This window comes from Melanostigma gelatinosum (genome assembly GCF_949748355.1).
Source record: "Melanostigma gelatinosum genome assembly, chromosome: 4".
In the NCBI taxonomy this organism is placed as follows: domain Eukaryota; kingdom Metazoa; phylum Chordata; class Actinopteri; order Perciformes; family Zoarcidae; genus Melanostigma; species Melanostigma gelatinosum.
The window spans coordinates 11,696,121-11,717,131 of NC_136637.1; the positions used below are offsets into that span (position 1 = coordinate 11,696,121).

Below are 21,011 nucleotides of genomic sequence, written 5' to 3' on the forward strand. Positions count from 1 at the left end.
TCCAATGTGATAGGGGCTCTTTTTTGTAACCCAACTACCTTTAGGTGAGTTTTGTTGTATTTTGATGTATTTTAAAACACTTTCAGCCAACTGAAAAATCACCATTATGTCCATTAACTTCTTTATGTCCAATGTTTTTCACCTATTTCTAAGGTTCTAGAGGAAAATGCTGATGTAAAATCAATGAAGGCTTTTCAAGCAGTGATTAAAGTACTAAAGTCCTGTAAGCAGGGGGCAAGTGAACAGATGTTCAGGTAAGTGCTTATTCATTTGACGGTTAAGTTATTTGTAATGACAGAATGACGAAGTTATTTCGCTACCCTCTTGTGTATCTGATTGCTATTAGTTTCATTTTCATAAAGGTTTGGACTTCAGTGTGCGGTGTGCATGAGGGAGCCCCAGGACCCTGTACTGCTCCCATGCCATCACATCTACTGCTCAACATGCATCAGGGCAAGCCTTGATGCAGGACAGATGTCCTGCCCACATTGCAGACAACCGTTACCAAATGATTTTCAGCCACATGTCTCTGAAGATATCATGTGAGATTTTTTTTTGACATGTCATGTACCATTTAACATGTGTACAAATCCAAAAGTGAAACTGTCTTCTCATGATCCAGAATCATTTCCAGAATAGCCATTGCAGAGCACATAGGGTTGGACTGTTAACGTGATGTAAGCTATTATGAACTTGATTCTTGGCCTTTACTTACTGCACCTGAAAATAAAATGCTACAAAAAGGATATCTGGGAAATGAACGGCAACAGGGTGTCCTGTAAGAACTTCACCAGAGATGTCTGACTTAACTATCCAGTAACGTGTGTTGAGATATCAGCTGAATGACAAGCTGAATATGAAGTTGAGCCGTCTGCCATAAAAGATGTGCACACTCATTCACTGAGTAGTGTGACAGATCAGATTTTCGTATCGTGCATACACTTATCCCGTATGTTTATATGAACAGTGGAATACAAACTCAGGCAGGAAAAGTGACCTGGCAGAGTAATATTTGGGGAGTTGGCCAAGTGAAAAACTTCTGATAAACACTGATAACAATTAATTCTTTTTTATGTTGCATTTGATTTTTGTGAATTTGCAGGATTTCTATTCAGAAAAATGCAGAATTCAGGCGGCGTTGCAATGGTTTCTTCATTGATCTGCTCTCCACTGTGTGCTTCAAGGACAACACGCCACCAGAAACACATGTCATCACCCACCTGTTGTCCTACCTGATGGTTGAGACAGGTACCACAACTTCAAACAAATGATCAGTTTCCTCTCTGTTTTCTTCAACTTCTTTTCTCATGAACCTGGATTTGTTTGACACTGTATGTGAAAGCTTTTATCATTTTGTACGTAATTTACGATTATTGGGCACCATTAAAGCTATAGTAAACAATTTATTTTAGAAGCATTTATATTTGTTGACATTTTTATGAGCGAACTAATATCACAGGTTCAGGCAAGCGGATCAACAATCGTCAAAGCAGCGGTCAGAGTAAATAACTAATCTTGCAGAGACATGCTTGCGATAGTCCACCCTCTCTTTCCCTCTCTCTGTCTCTCTCTTTCTCAAACACACACACATCACAAGCCCTGACTCTCGAGTCCGCTCATTTCTGTGCTAGTCTCAGACCTCAGTCCTGACAGTTACTATGTACATTATGCTGTAATGCTTAATTTGGGTTTGGGTGGTTGATAAACACAGACGGGTAGGGTGGTGCGGATTGGCTATGGGTCGGAGAGTTGCGGGTATTAAAGAACACCGACCCATGCATCACTAAAAAGTAGAGAAAAATGTCCTAACACGAACATGCTCAGCCTGAAAGCTGAGAGTACCAACAATAGCCACGTTTGTTGTTTGTTTGTTTATTCTGATATTGTTAGGTTATATTGTCTTACATGTGAATGAGCCATACGGTAGTTTGATATAGTTAGCAAGGACAGCGATGTATATTTGACAAAAAACTAATTTATCTTTTTTTTCATTTCCTTTATCCCCACTTTTTTATATGTTGTTAGTTACTAATATTTACTTTAAATCATCTTTCAAACCAGAACATGAACAGATTCACACCAAAGATCTGTCGCCATTTGACGAGTCCCCAGATAGGAACCCAGTCGTGCGATCTGTGATCCTCAAGCTGCTTCTGAAGTTCAGGTAGGCAAACTAAATGTGTCACTGTAATGTTAAACTTCAATATCCACATTGATATGATGAGCTATCATAGTAGATGTAAATGTCAGCTCTGTCAATAACACTGCAGAGGTGTTTGACAGCATTGCTGCTGTAACTATATGGAAGGATTTGGTTGAGAGAAAATATTTAAGCTCCTCTGCTTCACCTTGCAAAGCTTTTCTGCATTATACCAATTTGATGATGAACTCAACTGTGTTTCAGTTTTGATGAAGTCCAGGAATATTTGCAGCAACATTTGTCATCTATTGAAGAAAGCAGATTTGTGGCTGAGGGGGACAAAGCCGAGCTGTACGCCTTGTTCATAAACTGCTTGGAGGTAAAACATATTTTAAACAAATATATAACAGTCCTGTGTAATCATGTTTAATAAAGTAAAAATGTACCAATAAAAGATGGAAAGAAGATTTCACTGAAGATTATATATAATACAATGAGATAGTTATGAAGCAGCCCAAAAACGGTTTTGCTGCGAGAGTCTATAAATGTAAGCTCCCAAAGCCAATTCTTTTTTTCTAGTAGCTAAAGAGCTGTTAGAAAGAAAGTGTAATGTGTAAAATGTAATGTGTAATGTCTTGCTTGCTTTTCTAGCAGGACATTTGTTATTATGACACAGTGTTTAGGTGCCAGATGGGCCAACTGTTTGTGTGGTAATAAAACGACGAGTGAGGTCAGATGTTGGAACCTAATGTGATTTCAATCAGGAGAGACTTGTTTTATAATTTAACAATGATTTATTATACAAGCTTCAAATATGCAAAGTGCAAAGTCTTTGGCGATTGGACTCCATCCTGAAGTACTATCACCGAGGGTAGGGATACAGAGGTCCAATAGGCCTCATCCCCCCTGGAGTCCAGACACTGGTGGTGGTGATGACAGGAGTTGTTGCCACCTGATGATGAATCAGGAGCCTGACTGTGATGCTGACTGGAGGCGACTGGGGTGGAGGCGGGTCGCATCTGCTTAACGCTGAAATGACAACTGACAGCAGCAGAGAGGAGAACACTTTAAAGTTTGACAGCAACGATCTGATTGGCTTAAGCAACCTGTGTGCCGAATCTGGTTGGTTGCTTAACAGTGCACGCCCCCAATCAGCTGATAGAGTAATTACAAGGAGAGGAGAGACAGCGATCACAAGCGAATGACTTCCTGACTGAACTTGCGCATGAGCTACATTTCTGTCTGTGCAGGTTTATGTGCAGTGTCAGGGTAGTGTAAGTCTACAGGAGGTGCTTTATTTAGGCTCATTGTTTACAGCAGGACAGTTACCTTCCAGCAGAGGTCAGCAATTAGCGTTGACCATGGGCCATTTTCTTCAGCATTGTGGTACAGGTGTTGTGGAAATTTAGGTCTGCATGTCTCCAATGTTTTGTTGTTTTAAAAAATAATAATTTAAGAATAAATATGTATTGATATATCGATTGAGCTCCACATGAGGCTGCTGTTTTAGAATTGACATGATAATCTTAAAAAACATGCAAAAGATTTGATGTGAGCTGTGAAAATGAGATATTCTGCTCTGTCAGGGGGGCAGATACTTTTGGGCTGGATTTGGACCATGGGGCGCTATTTGGCTACCACTGCCCTACAGGACAGAAAGGGTTATGGAGGAGTTTGGATGGCAGCTGTACCACAAACTTGTGTCTCAGTTTCTGTTTATTGCTGATACAAGTCAATTGGAGTGACAGTAAGCTTTAACATCCTTTCTTTGCAGGACTCCATGTGGGAGAAAATACCTCAGGAAAGCGACCCAGCAAAAGAGCTCAAGCTATTTTACAATGATGAAACACAATTCCTGCGCTGCATTTTGGCTGGAGTCCCTTCTGTTCAAGCAACAGTATCTATTCAACATCTGCAGCAGATCGCACGGTTGCGTCTGTCCCTCACCATGGCTGCCCAGCTTATCAGTGATAATCTGTCTGGTAAGAGATAACGTCACCAATGTTAACAGTTTGCATTGGTTAGCAATTCTTTAAAAAATTGGAATATATTGAAATATGTTGCTGTTGCAGACAACAATGTCCCAGATGGAGCAGAAGAATTCCTGAACATGGTGATTAAGTTCTGTGAGGACAGTGGGAATGATTGGTACCGCGTTTACCTGATCCGCAAGCTCAGCGAATGGCAGGGTGTTGAGTCCGTCCAGACGCTGGTGAAACAACCAAAGTTCCGCTGGCTTTTTCCAACAGAGATCCATCAGCAGGTACACCACCATTCATAAGTAAATCTACTGTTAAAAAATAAACCATGGAGTCAAATGTATTCCAGTTATTGGACTATCTCTGAACCAGGAAGCCAACTGGACATCTCAAATCCATCTAACATTTGGATTATTATTATTTTTGTTCCTCTAATTCCTTTCGTGATGTGACCAGAATGAAGATGGAGGCCAGATGGACCAGTATCTTGTGTGTGGAGAAGAATACAAGGCGGTGAGGGATGCAGTTGCCAGGGCAGTTGTGGGCGGTGATGTCGAGCAGATAGAAGACGTCTGCGAGGTATTTCAATTTAAATAACAAACTCTTTTATTTTCAACCTTCAAACTGTAGGGGTCGTTTATTTGAAATATGTATCTTTTAATCTATAAGATGCATATAATGCATGGCATGATTTTTGAATTATTTAGCCTTTTTACTATTAAATCAAATATACTTTACATCACAGGTAATCATTTCCATCAATCAAACACTGCTGCTGTGTATAAGGAGAGTTTCTTTACTCTGTTTTTACCATTCAAGACATTCACGTTTTTTGGGCAATACACTAGCAGAGTCCTGGAGTTTGGTCCAGTTGTGTAATGAACTGCTCTTAAAATGCATTACCATGCAACGATGTTATGTTGACCAAAAAACAAGTTGAGTGACTTGATGTTCACTGTGATGGACTGCACAAATGTTCACACTGTACGATAAAGATTGGAAATCAATGGCTGCCTGGAATGGAGCAAATATAGATCTACAAGTCGAAACAAAATAGTTAAAGAGCTAAAACTTGCAAACACATTGGTTTGTTCCTTGAGAACTGTTTTCTTACCATAGTTGGTACTGGAACCAAATGCCCATTCAGTCTGAATCGAAGCTGCTCACTATTTACTATCACTATTCACTATCTTTGTTTGTTTTCCATTGATTTAGAAATGCACCGCGCCACCAAGGAAACGAACACTGTTCCTCCTGCTGGCGCTTTTCCGAGAGGTTACTACTCTGTACAGATCTGAAAATACAGGTCTTCATCCGACTCCTGAGGTATGAAGAGTTATAAGATACACCTGATGTAGAAACGGAACAATATATTACACATCTTAGACCGTAGGACACAGCCAAGAGTTGAACCGCTTTCCTCATTCAGGAAAACATGGCACAGATTTTGATTGTTTACTGGATTAGATTCTTTATTTACAAATTGAATATGTGACTACGAGTAAAGACCAATCAGGGATCGAGTAATCCCTAATGAAAGGTACTGCTTCATTTAAAAGCATGTCGATCATGGAAAGTCAAGAATTCAAGGATCATTTATTGTCATTATGTAACACAGGGTTGCACAACGAAATGAAGTCTAGTCAATGAATGCTACACAAGAAAAGCATGACAGAACAAAAAAACTAGACAAGTGCATTTTTTTATTTGCGTGAGGAGGAATGTAAACAGCAGCAACAAAAACACTATTCTCTGGGCAGATAATATGGCCGGCATCTTAACATAAAAAAATTCAACATCAGTGAAAACTTGTCCATCAACGTTGACCATGTTAGAGCACCAATCATCATTGATGTAAACTAAATACACAGTCCACCTCCTCTCATCCCTCCGGAGTTCTGCTCTCTGTCCGCCCATCAAGCTAGCACAGCTTGATCCGCAATGGAGCAGCCACGATGGAGCCAGGTCTTTGTGAAGATACAGTGACAGATTTCCTGTTGCTAGTCTAATGTCATCCATTTTATTTCCCTGTGACCGGATATTAGCCAGGAGCAGTCTGGGTAGTGAAATAGCCTTAGATCCAAGCTAGGCTAGCTTAGCGTCCATCTCGGCTCCCCTCTCTCTCCTCCTGGAGTGGTCGACTCCATTTTCTGTGGCATTTGGCCCAGCTGGTTTGGCTGGGGTGTCGGAGGATGTGAGCAGTGATCTTCTCAAGGTCCGCTGCACTTCATCCAATCCCCACGCTTGCTTCTCTGATGATGATGAGTGTATCTCTGACATAATGCAAAATGTGCTCCAGTAATAAAGACAAAAAGACAACAAATTTAAACTAAAATGTTTGTGGGAGCTACTGGCTGTGCTAGTAAATCTAAAATAATCTAATCTAAGCCACAGCAAACTCATTTAACTTGAACAGCCTGCCTGCACATCGGGGGAATTTGTCAGTTAAAAATATGACGCAGTTAGAAAAATGAACTTTTTTTTTTAAAAACAAATGATTTATACCCATGAGCATCCCTGATGAACAGCATTATTGTTGCCAGACATTTAAACTCCAGGGCCGCATCAGACAAACAACAGTTTTCACAAGCTGAGGAGTACCTCGCTGATTTTAATGTGGACTTCCCCTTTAACAACAAAACTATCAAGATGTCACAAAAATGTAAATAATATACGAATCTGGAAGTAAAACAATGAAATAACTGTTCATTGAAAACATCTGCTCCATGATGCACAAATGTACATTGTTTTGACCAATTTTTTATCTCAACTTTGCAGAGTACTTCATCTGATCTTTTGTTATCAAATGTTTTATAATGGTGGTATTAACGTCTTGCTTATTAACTCTGTATGGCTTCTAATATCTCCCCGCTAGCGATGTCAAGCATTTGGAGAGCTCATCCAGGGCTCAAGGTATTTACATCAAAGAAAAGTAAGGGATTTTGCCTCAGCCTTGGTTCACAACAAGTTGGGAGCCCTGGCCGCGACCCCCGATCATACCATTGTGGACAACAATATCATCGAGCTAGCCATCCATCTGGCAGCTGTGGTGCTCACTGGGACTCACCTCCTGGTGATGCCGCTCAAGCACCTTGGTCTGTCTCCTGAAAATATGCAGGTAAACATGTGGCTGCATTTCTAGATCCTTGCAACAACTCTTCCTAGTGTCAAATGACAGAAGGCTGTCAATTTTACTCCTTTAAGGTGCCTTACACATCGTCTAGTGTTGGGAGTGTTTCTGAACTTGAGTGGATGGGGATTTTTATTCCAAGACCAATTGTTGTAACAGAACAGTTCAAAGGAAACACCCTTTAAATCACTCATAGCTTCAATAACAACTGATTATTACTTTCATGTCATTCTTTTAATCTAACAGGCGGCATTTATACCCACAATGCCTGATGACATGCTAGCTGTTGCCCAGGCAGCCATACAACAAGATTATGGGACGCTCACTTGGTATAGTAAGTACTAATCATTCATACACAAACCACAATTTTTATTTAATTTTTGCAGCTTGGTGTTCTCAAATAATTTCTTGAATAAATAATTCTATAATAGATGTCAGAAAGTCTTCGGATATTCTGTGTTGCTCTGGGTTTGCATCATCATACTGAAGGCTAAAGTAGTCACATAAACCGTATATTATTTAGTTTAGTTTATCTTCTGTCTCAATAATTCTGGTAATTTAAGTGTGTTTTAATTGTTTGATTGTTTTTCACAGTGTGTTCAAATAATCATCCATGCTTTGTTGATGAGGTAAGCTATTTTAATGCAGTTCCCATTCATTTATTGCACAGTGATTACAGACATGAAATGATAAAATCGTACAGTAGATAAAAACATTATCTGATCTGCTATGTTCCTCTGCAGTGTGGCCTGCCCATGCAGAGAGGCCGATGTCTGGAGTGTGGCCAGGAGGTTGGAGGAGACAATCATGCAGCCGTGTCTGGATTCAGACGAATTCAGCTGCAGCAGTGAGTGTCAAACAGGATTTTTGTCATTTAAAAGAAACATGGCCTCAAAGACAAACTTTCAGTTTTGTTGTATAGTTGTTAAAGTACTGGCAAAGTACATGCAAATCCTAAAATGTAACGTTTTTAAATTCAAATGGAATGTTTTGGCGAACACAAGATACATAACTACCCCACAAAAAATAAGTATCAATCAGTATTTTGATATTGATGATTTTTAAGTTGACAAAATATCTAGAATTTCCCCAGCTGCCAACATTTCCAGTGTTGTGTTATTACTCCAGACTACAACAATACTTCTTACATTGATTTCCTTTATTTAACCATTTTTGAATGTAGTTGCAATACCAAATCATGTCCAGTTAGATTTAAACAACTCCCACGGACTACTAACTGACTGATGCTGTAATCTGTTGTTTTAGGGATTGCACAAAGCCTGGCCACATCCTAGGAGACCCTGCGCAGAGAAACAACCCAGACACCAAAAACATGTCTCTGTGTCCCTTCACTCTGGTCAGGCTGGTCACACATTTGGCCATGTTGCTGGGAGCCTCCGAGAAGTCCGAGGTGAGCAGATGAAGATGTACTCTCAAACTGAGAGGTCACTCTGCAAATGTGCATCAGCAGTCCCTGTGTAGTAGCACTTTATGAGCTTTAGGTAACTTTGTTGGATTGTAATTGCCAACATTATTGACATTGTGTGTACCGGTATCTGAGATAATGATCTATCTGCAAAATAGATATAAAAACTTTGCCTGATCATTTTTTATCTGACAAAGACGTAACGCCCAACTTTCTGTTCCTTCAGTTTGTCCAACACATCATCCAGCCGCCTGTGGAGGATGTTCATTTGTTTCTCAGACTGCACATAAAACAAGATCTGGATCAGCTGTCACAGGCACTGGGAAGAGGAGCTGACGACACCGTTACAACGGTCCACTTGGTGCTCAGATCCCTGCAAGAGCTGGTGCAGGCCAGTCCATGTAAGCCCTCCACCAGTCACTCACTGGAATTGTTTGTCAGCTTCTATTACCACATCTCGTGTCTAAATTATGAAAAGATGAGTCGCACCCAACACCGTGTGCTTGACGACTTAAGACACACAGTTCTTAATGTTCCTATCTGTTTCAACAGAGTTCTATAAACTCTTAACGATAAAGCAATAGTGCTGTTTGAACATTTTCTCAGTCATATAATAAGTCTCTTATTCATCTTACCAATTCACCATCTGAGGCATTCTTGCTTGTTCAGTAACTCCAGGATTTTTGTCAGTCCTCCAAAATATGTACATATTTTGTTAAACAGGTTATGGAGGACACAAGAACACATTCAGAAATACTGATACTGTCTCCTGAACAAACCGACACAAATCTTTGAATTTTGAAAATATGTAGGATGTGCATAGAAAACTGTATTTGTATGAAAGGATTGTAATATTTCTGAAAGTTTCTGTTCATGTTTACATATTTTAAGGGGTTGATAATAGAGCAGTATGTAATCTATTTTACAAAATTTCTTGTTTAACTTCGACTAGCTGGGATTGATCCTTACCTAACAACCAAAGCGTCCAGAAACACCTGGGAAACTACTGTGGCTGCAGATATTATGACGCCTCAGTTGAGGGTATGACTTTTTACCATTTTATATTGTCCTTTTCCTCATATGGTGACGATGAAGCTTGTATATTTGAAAATGGGCAGTTTGACTCGTACATATGATGTATGGCCATGTATCTACTCAGTCACCAATGTCAATATGAGAATAATTTTATTCTAAGCTCATTTTATTATAATTATCTAATTATTATGTTTAATATTAATAAACTGCTTCTCTTCATATTCTCATATGTATCGTATAATGTTTGTTTTTTGCTCAATACACATTTTTCCATTGCTGCATTAAACTCTCCTTCAACTACAACCAATATTGTGTGTCTAGGATCTTGATCAACTCCTGCAAGAAGCAAAGGGCAGCATCAGGACCGACTCCCGCGTATCCTCCAACTTCATCATGAGGGCGGCCTTGGGTGACGATTGTACCTTCCTGACGTCGCTGCCGCAGGGCTCTCAGGTCCACAGCTCGGAGGTGTGGAGCTGCAGGGAGAGGTTATCGTTGCTCAGCCTCACACACATTGTAGAGCAGTATGACCAAAAGGAGGAGCTGCCTCTTCTCTGGAGGTTCCTGCAGAAGGTGAATGTCTGTGAGACGTAAAGCCTTGTGACAAAATTGAATTGAATTGAAAATGGATTTGAATTCACCTTTCTATCCAACAGTTTGGTCCAGAGCAAGAAATCTTAACAACTACTTGCCAGATTGTTGTGAAATTTGTTATAGATACCGGTACTCATTTCCAAAGGATGATTCGTAATTTCATTTTTGACCTCCTGGCCTTTGATTTAGGGCCACCAGTAATTCAAAGTTTCCACTTCAACACAACGTTAAAATCGAATTAGTGGATTCATTTTAGTAACTTCATCAGATGATGAACTTGATACACTCTTCTTATTACCACGTCCCATCCTATGCTCTTCCACCACCATCGGGATACATTTGACATTTTTATCCCCATTACTCAATTTGTTCCCCAAAAAAGTAATGAACAATACATGTATCTATTTTATCATCTGTTTGGAGCGGAGAATTGTCCTTATTTTCCCAGTTATGTTTCAAAGCAAAGAAAATCTAAATCTAAAATAAAAAATGACTCTTTCATCTCAACAACAAAAATGGACCAGAGATGTATTATAGTCATTTATCTTAAAACTTCTGCATATGCAGCATATGGTTATGAGGCGTGATTATCATCAGTTTCATTTGTGTTCTCCAGGAGAGAGACTTTCGGCAGATTAAACTCCTTCCAGACATCTTAATCCTGCAGAAACGCTTGGTGAGAAAGTTCCAGAACGCAACGGACCAGATAGTGGGCTCCATTGGAGAGTTCATTGAGAAGCAAACAGGTACAGTTTCAATATCTCTTAGCGATGACTACACTTAAGCCTCCTTTGTTCTCAAAATGTTAACATTCAATTGATCGAAGACTATACTGGACCTTAAGGCATGGGCTACGGGACAGGAAACGGATGACATTTTAACATTTATTTTCTCTTTTCCTCGTTCCATTTGTAGTCATACAAACTGTGTAATTATTTTTAAACAATTCTTGTTTCAGATATGAGGATGTGGTATGAGAAACACATTGACACCTTCCTGAAAACATGGAATCTGCTCAGAGTGTCCGTAACCAGCAGTAAGTAAAGCACTTTTTGTCTCCTTAAAGATTTACAGATGGGGGCTGTCACAGGAGTGCATTTACATCTTTCCTTGTACTCTCCTTTATTTTGTTATATTTTCTGTTTCACGTGTCTAGTAAACATTTAAGCAGAGTTGTGTTGTTTGCATTTACACTGTAATTATTGTAACTCCATTGTCAGAGCTTTGATACTCATCAATTAGTAAAATGCATCGAGTCAATAGTTGGCTCACTTTCCGTGTTGTGATTTTGCCCACACACCACGAACTTCACTGGTTTCAAAGTGATATCTTTGGAAAATAGCCATAAATAAGGAATCATTTATATGTCCTTTACAACTTACAGATGAGTTGAAGATCCCAGATGAATTTTGCAGTGAGGATTTGAACTTGAACAGCGACCTGCAGTACCTCCTGCCCCGGCGGCAGGGTCCAGGCCTGTGTTCCACAGGGCTGGTCAGCTACTTGGTGGCGCTACAAAACGAGCTGGTGAACGCTGTGGACAGGCACACCGGAGACAACAGCAGGTACAAAACGGCTAGAAAAGAGAAGAAGATAATGTTTCAGTTTGATGCTAAATGCTGTTTTAACAACTCTGTAATAATTGCAGCAAGCAAAACCTCTTTCAGTGCTATGGACATCGATGTTTTGCACGGGGTAGTTGTGCTTCCTGTTCATATTTGCCATTAAAAGGTCCCTTTTTATTGTACTTTCAATGCAAGTGATGAAATCCACAACCTAGTTATGTGTAAAAGCATGTTCCAAAGAGAGTTTGACAGATCTTCGGCCTATCTTTGAAAAGCTTGTCCTTGAAAAGGCCTAATGTGAATTTGATAACAGCACTACAAACTCAACACCAAAATGCACATGCAGACTTTTCAAATGACTGTAGTGAACAAACTAAACATGCACAGCATAATGACCGTCTATCTTTGTTGACTGATAAATGTATGATTTTTTTTTTAGTAGCACCAAGAAAAATATATTACGAACAAGCAATTTAAACATGTTTGCTGAAAACAAAACTTGTTTTCTGTATTCCAGAAGTCTAGAACAACTTTTAAACATAAATAGTTTGGAAAAATAAATGTCACTCCAGTACAAAAAAGTTCATATTTACGTTGTGATGTCTGCAGCAGTTACAAGGTGACTGTGGCAGAGCTAACGGAGCAGCATGTCATACGCTATGAGCTGGAGAAGGACCTGCTTCCTCTGGTTTTATCCAACTGCCAGTACAGTTTGGAACGTGGCCATGAGACGATATCACAATATGACTTGCCCAGGATCCAGCAGCAGATCCTCACCCGCTTCCTGCAGGGAAAACCACTCATCACCCGCACAGTGAGTCCACACAGTCTGGATGGGTTCAAGAAAATGACAAGAACCATAAATGGACACACACAAGCATTACCAGCCATTTACAGTCTATTGTTGCCTGGATTGTGCACCACCTTGGCGAGGAACAGACTCCATCATGCCTTATGCTACACAGAGTGATGCATATACTCCTGGAATAGTGATATTATGTCAGGCTACAACAACCCAAAACAAGAGAGAACAGACATATGTTTGTTTGACTTGGTTTGTTCTTAGTTGTCATATCATTTTTTACTTGTAAGCAAACCTAGATGGTGTTTTTGTGTTGTTATTTTATCAACCAAGACATTTTCACCAAGCAAATTGCAACTGTATTGTCATTGTATCTGCTCTGTGTTGCATTACTTGTGTTAATGTGTTATCTCTCTGCTTTACTGTACTCACCTTATTTTATGCTTTGTTTTAGGGAATTCCTACTCTGGTCAACACACAAGAGAGAGACTATGAAACCATTTTCAAAGCTGTTAAAGGAAAAGTGCATCAGGTAAATTATTGACGACATATAACATTATACCATGGGATTTTCCTTAAATGTACTTCATCTTACCTAGTCAAACACACAAATATATAATACATGTTTAAGAAAAGACATCTACTAGGGCTGAAATTTAAGACAATTTAGATTAACAATTAAGCTATTTGGTTATTTTGTGTCAATAAAGCATCAGAAAATAGTAAAATTGTCAGACGTTACCATCGGGGTATTCTGATCAGTAATTGGGGGAATTCTGTTGTGAGGGGGGGGAACCCCGAGGACACAAAATCAAATCATTGCGCTCCACACACTATAGGAACAAAACTGTTAGATTTCTCATTCAAAGTTGCTATGTGTAGCATCTGCTAAGATCTGAAAAATCTTTTAGTGAGGGACCTGCCTTTGAAGAAACAGAACAAAGAAATAGTTCAACTACAAAAAGAAACTACCACTGTGGTAGATATACTGTGGAGTTGAAGAGTCGATGGGAGGCAGCTGTGCAGACTGGACAAGTGAGGGGAATGAGCCGTAATCAGGAGGAAGCCGCGAGAGTGCCAGGAAGGAAACAACGCCGACAACACATACAAACAGAAACGGAAAGAGGGAAACACAGTGAAAAACAGAAAATATAAGGGCAGCAAATCCTCTCATGTGACAAGCTGAAACCAGAGACTCGTTGAATCTGTATGAGGTTACAGTTACATGCTGGATGTTTATTTTTGACATCAACATTAAAACAATCACTCTTTCAAAGTGCTGCTTGGTTGTAATTGAACTGGTAAAAAAAACACCCAAATGCTATGAATCATTTTATTACATTGTGGATGAACATTTCGTTAAATGTTATCTCATATAGTTCATATATAGATAGTTAAACATTCAGTTAATTTGTTCGATGAAACTTGACAGTGGTGATGTACATAATATGGCTTCAGGCTTCATTCATACTTTGTTGTTCCTTCAGGACTCTCTGTCCTCCCTGACCCGGAACGCCTTGTCCAGAGAGCTGGACTGCTTCAACGATGTGTGTGAGGCGCTCAAGATCACGGAGCTGCTCCTGGGTTTCCTCTCAATGACTGGCGGTGATCCCATGATGTCGTTGATCACTTACCTCCAGGACATCCTGAAGATGGCCAACCACATCGATCGTCACATATTGCAGGTCAATACATATTTAGCATCTTTGTCAGGAGTGATTGTTAAGGTTTCCTAAAGCTGAAGGGCAGTTATTTTATGTCAGTGTAAACTGGCCCCATCACTGACACTGTGAGCACATTAGGGAGGGATCTCTCATTGGCCAATAGAAACAGGAGGACTGTCGACAGCAAGCAAAACCCAAAAAAAAAAGACTGATGAAAAATTGTGAAGCTATCCTTTGATGCATCATAGCTAGTTTTGGGTTGTAAGTAAAGTAATTAATAACCAACAGTACAGTTGGACAAAAGAGCTCTAAAAACAAACGTAATACATCATTTCACTCTTACTTGCAATGTAAGTCCACGAACCTAAACAATTACAAACACTAGAGGCAATGGGCACCATGTCATGTAGTTCCCATCTACAAAAAAATAAAGACATTTTAAATGATATATTAATTGCCGTTAATTAAATAATATCAATTGTGCAAATAAACAAAATGAATCTACCATATAAAGCTTCCCAAAAATAAATCTCATCTTAATTATATCCTCAAAACCTGAAACCTAAAAAAGATACATTTTAGGCGTAAGTTTATTTTTTTGAATCCCAGTTGTTGTTGCTTTCAGACTGCATGTAACAGACTCTTTGCTCTGCTGCGTTGTCTCCTCAGGCTCTGGGCAGATGCAACCTCAGACACTGTGTTTCTCTGTGGCAACTCCTCTCCTCCCTCAAATCTGAAAGCATGCTGCGTCTCAAGAGGGTAAGTGTTGCTTTTGCAGCATTTTTGGAGCTGGTTAAATGTAAAACACGAGCACTGAATAGAAAGTCACTGAAATAAAGTTGTGCTATTATGTCCCATCAAAATATGTCAGTGCACTACACCTGTTTGTCTAAGTAATATGTTCAGTTATTTATTTATTCATTCTTTCTTTTGGCTTATTTCACTGTATACTTCAAAACAAAACATTTCACTTGGACTATGCACTGTGATTTAACATAAATATAAAATACCTTGTCCGTGTTTCTATAAAAAGGAGCCCTTTTCTGGGTATCCAGCCGAGTACCTGATACCGCTGACGGAGGAGGAAAAGACTGAGCTGAAAGGCTTCGTGTCGAGGGGAAACGTGGACCAATGGCTGCTTGGGATGCACGAGTTCCTCCTGTTGAGTCTGGGCCGCCTCAGGGCCGCCGACGACTACAAGCCATCCTGGAGGTAAACCTGTTGAACAAAGTATTTTCTTGTTAATGCAATTGTTTCCCCCAAAAGCCCTGAAAATAGATGTGGATTAAAAAGTGTGGCACTTTAAGTGAGCACACTTTGTGAAACGTCCACCCACCCCGGGCATATTGCCAGAGATAGCATCCTGTGAAACATGCATTCATAAATTAAAGAGACAAGGGCCTCAAAGGTGGTCATCACTTACTCATTAAAGCCAGTTGAACATGTAATTAAGTTATTGGGGACTTATAGACTTCCAATAATCATTTTAACTCGAGGGGGAATGGTGTTTTAATCATTCTCATTATTTTTGTTCATTTAATGTTGATAAACTTGGACTGCTTTGTCATGAAGCTATAAAACAGAGAAAACCTTTGAATTTTGTGTAATGTGTTTTCTGTGGTTGGCGCCTGTCAATCACAACCAGTCAACAGCAAATGTACAGCAATCAAAAACTTAAAGGAATGCAGGTCAATTAAAAAAATGATCCTGAATAAATGCTGGACTGGGAGGTTTTAAGGACGGATTGTTACGGTTAAGGATGTCCGATTGGTCATGGGATAGGAAGCACATGCGTCAAGTGTCACTCTGGGCCATCCACTCTAGCTTCAGCCATCACACTGGTGCTGAACTTTAATGTTGACATGCAATTGCTCTAATTTTCTGTTTTTATCTTTCCTGTATGCAAACATGGTGCTTATCATCCACACTTCTTTTTCTCAGTGTAAAAGAGACGGTGTGTGCCTACATGGACCGTAAAGAAGCGGAGGTGCCTTCTTACGTGGAAGACAAGTTTCCTGAACATCTGCTACTGTCCAAGATTGTGGAGACCTGGAAATGTGCTGTCACAGCCAAACAGGACTGGATGATGGAGGGATGAACCGGACAACTTCAGAGTGATTTCATTTGATCAGGTTAATTGCTGATCTCAAAGCGAAAGATTTCGATTCGATTTTACTTCTTTACTTGTTACTGTTTTTACAATTTTTTCTGTGACAATAATATATAAAAGATTTTTAAAAAATGACCTTAAGGCTTTTGAAAACAATGAAGCATACCAGCACTGATTGCTGTGTGTTAACATGATCCAGCTGCTCATTTACTGCCTTTTGTCCCTATATTAGCAATCATTTGAAGAATTACTGTCTGAGTCTCATGGTAAATAAATGTCAGGACCGACTCAGGAAAATGTTGTAAGACTTTGACAAGCACATAATGTGCAACTGTTTTATATTATCAGTTTCAGAATTACTCTTTACATTTTACTATTGACCACCAGAATATGAAAATTAGGGCAGGGAATCTGTATGGTGTACAATAAACTAGTACAGAAAAAATTAAACTCCACATTTTATATATATTTTTTTCCTACCCATTTAAACATATATAGCTGATGGTTTGTGTGTAATTGATTGGAGAGTGTTTGATGATTTATCTGGTTTATGTTTGCTTGCTTAGTCGCCTCATGTTTGTGGTTATAGACTCTAGAAAATCATGATCGTAGTGTGTGTGATGTCACCCATGAGTGACGACAGGGATGTTTGGAAGCCTGCATATGGATGCACTCTTCACTGATATTATCCAGTTTCAAAAAAATCGAAATCAGGAAATGGGATTCAAACATCTCCGAGCTCTTTAAGTCTTTAAAATTGTGTTAACGAAACAACTTATTTGCTTTATTCTGAAATGTCAAGTAATATATGTGTTATAAGGTTACAGATCCCACAGTGACGTCCAAAATCATCTTACATACTGGCCGACGGCCATGAACCCAGAAGTATCTGATTTTATGTAAAACTGTGAAAAGCAAGTCACTTTTTGAAATTGTAAATCTGAAAGCAGTAAATGTTCATACTTTTCAAATGATTATTTAATTTGTAAATTATTTCATGTTACCAATCAATAAATCAATATACACGTGTCGCGTGAGACATCACACTTTTGTTTTGAGAGTAAACATGTTTTTTTGGCATATATTTTGATCACTAATTTAAATGAATGCTGCTTTTAATTCTGATCTGATCCAAGTAAGAAACATTTGATCTGTGGGTGCAGTCTTAACATAATCGTCTATTGTGTAATCAATGAGATTAGGATTTGTAAGTAGTGCACTAGTAATGTAACATTTTAGTGTTTTTCAAAACTTTCAAGAAATTGACTATGCTACAAAAAAAGTTAAATGAGCTTGGTCTTGGTCCCATTCAAGATATGAACTCTTTTGTAACAAAGAACAGCAGGGACTTCACATTTGCTGTCAATTGAGGGGCAACATTTGGAACTTTTCCATGAGATTTCAACTTTAGTCCTTATTATACAGCCTCGTGTCAATGTAAACAATTACACATTCCAGTTCTACTGTCTTATTCACTGAAAACACAATTAGCTAATCCTGGCTTTAAATCAAGAATTATAATCTTGATATTAATTTAAAGGACACACTTGTCCAAGGGAAGTGAATGAGTGAAGCAGCATTCAGATTGTTTTGACTAACAGAACAAATAGACAAGAACACTTCTAAATAAATATGACCGCTTTAACAAAAGTTGTTTTATTCTCATGTAAATAATTTACATCACATCTTTTTTTTGCAAAAATAAAATGAAACCGAACCAACAAGACACACATTTGACTTTTTCCATTTCCTAACGAATGCTTTAACAAAAGTGTTCATTTTCAGGGACTGAATTCCCGTTCCCCCCAACTGCCATCCTACTGGTCCACCTGCCATGATCGGACCAAACGGCACAGCAGACAAACTACAGAACGTCGCGAACAACACAAAAATAAAGAGCAAGTTAAAAAAATATCGGCGCAACAGAAATTGGGGCTGGGCAAATTTCTTTACCGTGAAATCTACACCCAAGGAGACAAGTTGACCAAAAATGAAAACCTCATTCCAGTGTACCAACTGTTTCTTACGATACAAAATGTTCTTGCAAAGTTGTAATAACACACTATCAATGGATACTAAAGACGGACTCTGTCAGCTGTGACTGACACACTGGTGTATGGTCATACTAAAAAAAGGTTGATACCAACTTACAGATGCTAAAAAAACAAAATTCAGTGCAAAAGCACAGCTTCTCTTAACATCTCCCGTTGTGATTTCTGCGATGGTCAGACAGGACAAGCATCACAGCAGAAGGAGAGTTAATTGTATCTTCCATGTACTGAAGGAGAAATCGCTCTGTGTTGTTGAAGGTGTAATGTTGTCCATCAGTGCTGATTTTTCATTCCCTGTGGTTTGCCCGGTTTCTTATCCTGCTGCTGCAGCTGCAGCTGCTGCTGCTGGCCCCGACTGGGACCGGTCATTCCTCTGCCGCGACCGCCAAACAGACCTGCAGAGAGAAATGTAAAGAGAAACGTAAATTTTTGTCAACTGAGAGAATTATTGTTCGACCAATTCAGGAACAGAGATAGTAGCACACTAAAGACACAAAATGTAATTCTTGAGCTATCTTACAGCAGTTTTGAGTAAAACCCATGATGCTCCTGAGAGAGTGTGGACTTTATAATAGCAGAGAAATTTGGAAACAACCAAAAACAGTCATGCCAATACTCCTATTAAGACAGAAGGTATAAATAAAAACGCATCTGCAGCAGCTTGTCCAATTGTTTCCATTTACCTCGGCCGGCTCCTCCTCCTCCTCTTCCTCCTCCTCCTCCTCCTCCTCCTCCTCCTCCTCCTCCTCCTTTGCCCTGCTGTTTGTTCTGCTGGGGGCCTCCACGTCCACGGCCCTTGGACACCACCTCCTCCTTCACCATGTCGATGATCTCATCGGGGATTCGCAGGTACTTGATGGTGCTTCCTCTGATGTAGCACTCGGGCATCCTCCAGAACTTATCTCCATCCTGTTAAGAGTGGAGTGGGGGTGTCAGTGCAATCATGTCGTCGCTTTTTGACAACAAATAAGTTGCGTTTGGTAAAAAGGGCAGGGACAGCAAGCTTCAGCATACACCTTTTTGGCCTGTGGAAGATCTATGCTAGGTTGTATTGTTTTCCAATGTACTATTTTGATGGGAGTGATTGCCATTTTTTGTTGTCTTTCTTATTTACTTACAGGCCAAAAAAACTTTAACGTGTACTTTGGAGCAACTGTTAAAGGCCTCTGATTATTGGCCACAAACACTTGGTTTCATGCCTGTTACATTTTCAGAGGGATGCACCTCATCGACGGCAGACTCAGCAGACAACACTGACACCTACAGCGAACTCTACATGTAAACACTAGAGTGTACTTTTCCTTCCCTACAGAAAGTGACAGTGACTAGTGACAGCACAGAAGTGAGACCAGAGCTCAGCTTTACCCTTGAGGTGCAAATGACTTCTCTCAGGTTGATGTTCATCCAGTTGTCACAGCTCACCAGGTGGCCGTTGTACGTCTCTCCGTTCTTCAGCTCCACCAGCTGAGGAGAAAAAGGACACACAAAAACAGCCAGCTGCTTTAGAGCCTTGACGACACAATACAGGAGTTCAGGGAACAAATTCAGGTTAGGTTATAAAAAAAAAATCTGAAATCCCTTAGTGCACCATTAAACCCATTATTACAAAATGGAAAGAATATGGCACCACAACAAACCTGCCAAGAGAGGAACAATGCTTGTGAAAAAGCAAGGAAGCCATTAGTCAAGATGGGCAATAAAGAGACCAAAAGTAACCCTGAAGGAGCTGCAACGACTAAAGTAAATATGACAAGTTGCTGCTCCATCTACAATGCTAACATCAACTCCTTGAAAGAGTTCAGTGTCTCCTCACCATAGGGTGGTTCTGGGCAGTCTTCAGCAGAGATAGTGGAAGCTGCAAAATGACAGAAAAACAGGTCACACTCATGAATCCACCTGCCATGAACAGTATTTAGTTACCTGAGTAAACAACATATCGGGACTCACGTTAGTTTCCCCCCCTTCATACATTCCTACTATAAGTTGTACGATACATTGGACAACCCATTGTTCACCCCGGCGTGCTTTTAACGAAAGGGCAGCTGTTACTAGCAGCTTCTAGTGGTATGTGTTTTCAGAAAACGTTTCTCTTACAGTATGTAACGTTATTCATAGCGTCAGGCTAACATACGTTTACTACAGTAACGTTAGCTACTTTAACTTAGCTTCATGTAGCTAGCCCAGCGCCACAGTGCTGCTAACACAGTTAGCTTTAGCTACGTAGCAAGCGCGCTACTGGACATATATTAACTATAATCGTTTCATCTGAACACCGCAGTTAAATACGTACCATTGTGAAAGTATATATTTCGGATTTTGTGTCTCGCTCGCTGTCTTGGCCTTCTCTGACACGATTTGGATTTTAGCTTCTATTCTTCTTCGTCTTCTGCTAATGAGCTTCCGGCTCTGCGGTGTGTCATCATGGCTGTAATATACGACGCTGCCCTCCACAGGCACGAAGCAGTCAGTGCGACATGTTGCCATTAGCTTATATTTAGGTAGACCCTTCAAAATA

General features: G+C 39.7%; 2 protein-coding genes across 2 annotated transcripts in view; one reads left to right on the plus strand and one right to left on the minus strand.

Annotated features, from left to right (window-relative positions):
* Positions 1 to 17,473, plus strand: part of LOC306776043 (E3 ubiquitin-protein ligase rnf213-alpha-like) — a 43,488-nt gene extending 26,015 nt beyond the window's left edge. The window contains exons 33-58 of the mRNA XM_079266628.1: positions 154 to 254; positions 363 to 542; positions 1,103 to 1,248; positions 2,062 to 2,164; positions 2,405 to 2,519; positions 3,915 to 4,122; positions 4,213 to 4,403; positions 4,576 to 4,698; positions 5,335 to 5,445; positions 6,995 to 7,237; positions 7,496 to 7,583; positions 7,844 to 7,878; positions 7,993 to 8,096; positions 8,516 to 8,660; positions 8,902 to 9,076; positions 9,628 to 9,716; positions 10,032 to 10,283; positions 10,921 to 11,050; positions 11,263 to 11,340; positions 11,689 to 11,869; positions 12,479 to 12,683; positions 13,126 to 13,203; positions 14,159 to 14,356; positions 15,005 to 15,094; positions 15,369 to 15,547; positions 16,277 to 17,473. Coding sequence (XP_079122754.1) covers positions 154 to 254; positions 363 to 542; positions 1,103 to 1,248; positions 2,062 to 2,164; positions 2,405 to 2,519; positions 3,915 to 4,122; positions 4,213 to 4,403; positions 4,576 to 4,698; positions 5,335 to 5,445; positions 6,995 to 7,237; positions 7,496 to 7,583; positions 7,844 to 7,878; positions 7,993 to 8,096; positions 8,516 to 8,660; positions 8,902 to 9,076; positions 9,628 to 9,716; positions 10,032 to 10,283; positions 10,921 to 11,050; positions 11,263 to 11,340; positions 11,689 to 11,869; positions 12,479 to 12,683; positions 13,126 to 13,203; positions 14,159 to 14,356; positions 15,005 to 15,094; positions 15,369 to 15,547; positions 16,277 to 16,433 — 3,705 coding nt within the window. The 3' untranslated portion in view covers positions 16,434 to 17,473. The remainder of the gene's footprint in view (positions 1 to 153; positions 255 to 362; positions 543 to 1,102; positions 1,249 to 2,061; positions 2,165 to 2,404; positions 2,520 to 3,914; positions 4,123 to 4,212; positions 4,404 to 4,575; positions 4,699 to 5,334; positions 5,446 to 6,994; positions 7,238 to 7,495; positions 7,584 to 7,843; positions 7,879 to 7,992; positions 8,097 to 8,515; positions 8,661 to 8,901; positions 9,077 to 9,627; positions 9,717 to 10,031; positions 10,284 to 10,920; positions 11,051 to 11,262; positions 11,341 to 11,688; positions 11,870 to 12,478; positions 12,684 to 13,125; positions 13,204 to 14,158; positions 14,357 to 15,004; positions 15,095 to 15,368; positions 15,548 to 16,276) is intronic.
* A 599-nt stretch (positions 17,474 to 18,072) lies between these two features.
* Positions 18,073 to 20,895, minus strand: lsm4 (LSM4 homolog, U6 small nuclear RNA and mRNA degradation associated). Its single transcript, XM_079267711.1, has 5 exons — positions 20,787 to 20,895; positions 20,310 to 20,351; positions 19,862 to 19,960; positions 19,180 to 19,405; positions 18,073 to 18,891 (listed from the first exon to the last, which is right to left on the minus strand). The coding sequence occupies exons 1-5, from the start codon at positions 20,787 to 20,789 to the stop codon at positions 18,770 to 18,772; spliced, it is 492 nt and encodes a 163-aa protein (XP_079123837.1). The 5' UTR covers positions 20,790 to 20,895; the 3' UTR covers positions 18,073 to 18,769.
* Between the last annotated feature and the right edge of the window lie 116 nt (positions 20,896 to 21,011).

Bases quoted from the DNA above. Each gene is read 5' to 3' on its own strand.
- lsm4 (XM_079267711.1), bottom strand. The intron at 19,406-19,861 runs GTAAAGCTGAGC...CACTCTTAACAG, and splicing joins AAGTCATTTGCACCTCAAGG to GATGGAGATAAGTTCTGGAG. The intron at 18,892-19,179 runs GTAAATGGAAAC...TTCTCTCTGCAG, and splicing joins AGGAGGAGGAGCCGGCCGAG to GTCTGTTTGGCGGTCGCGGC.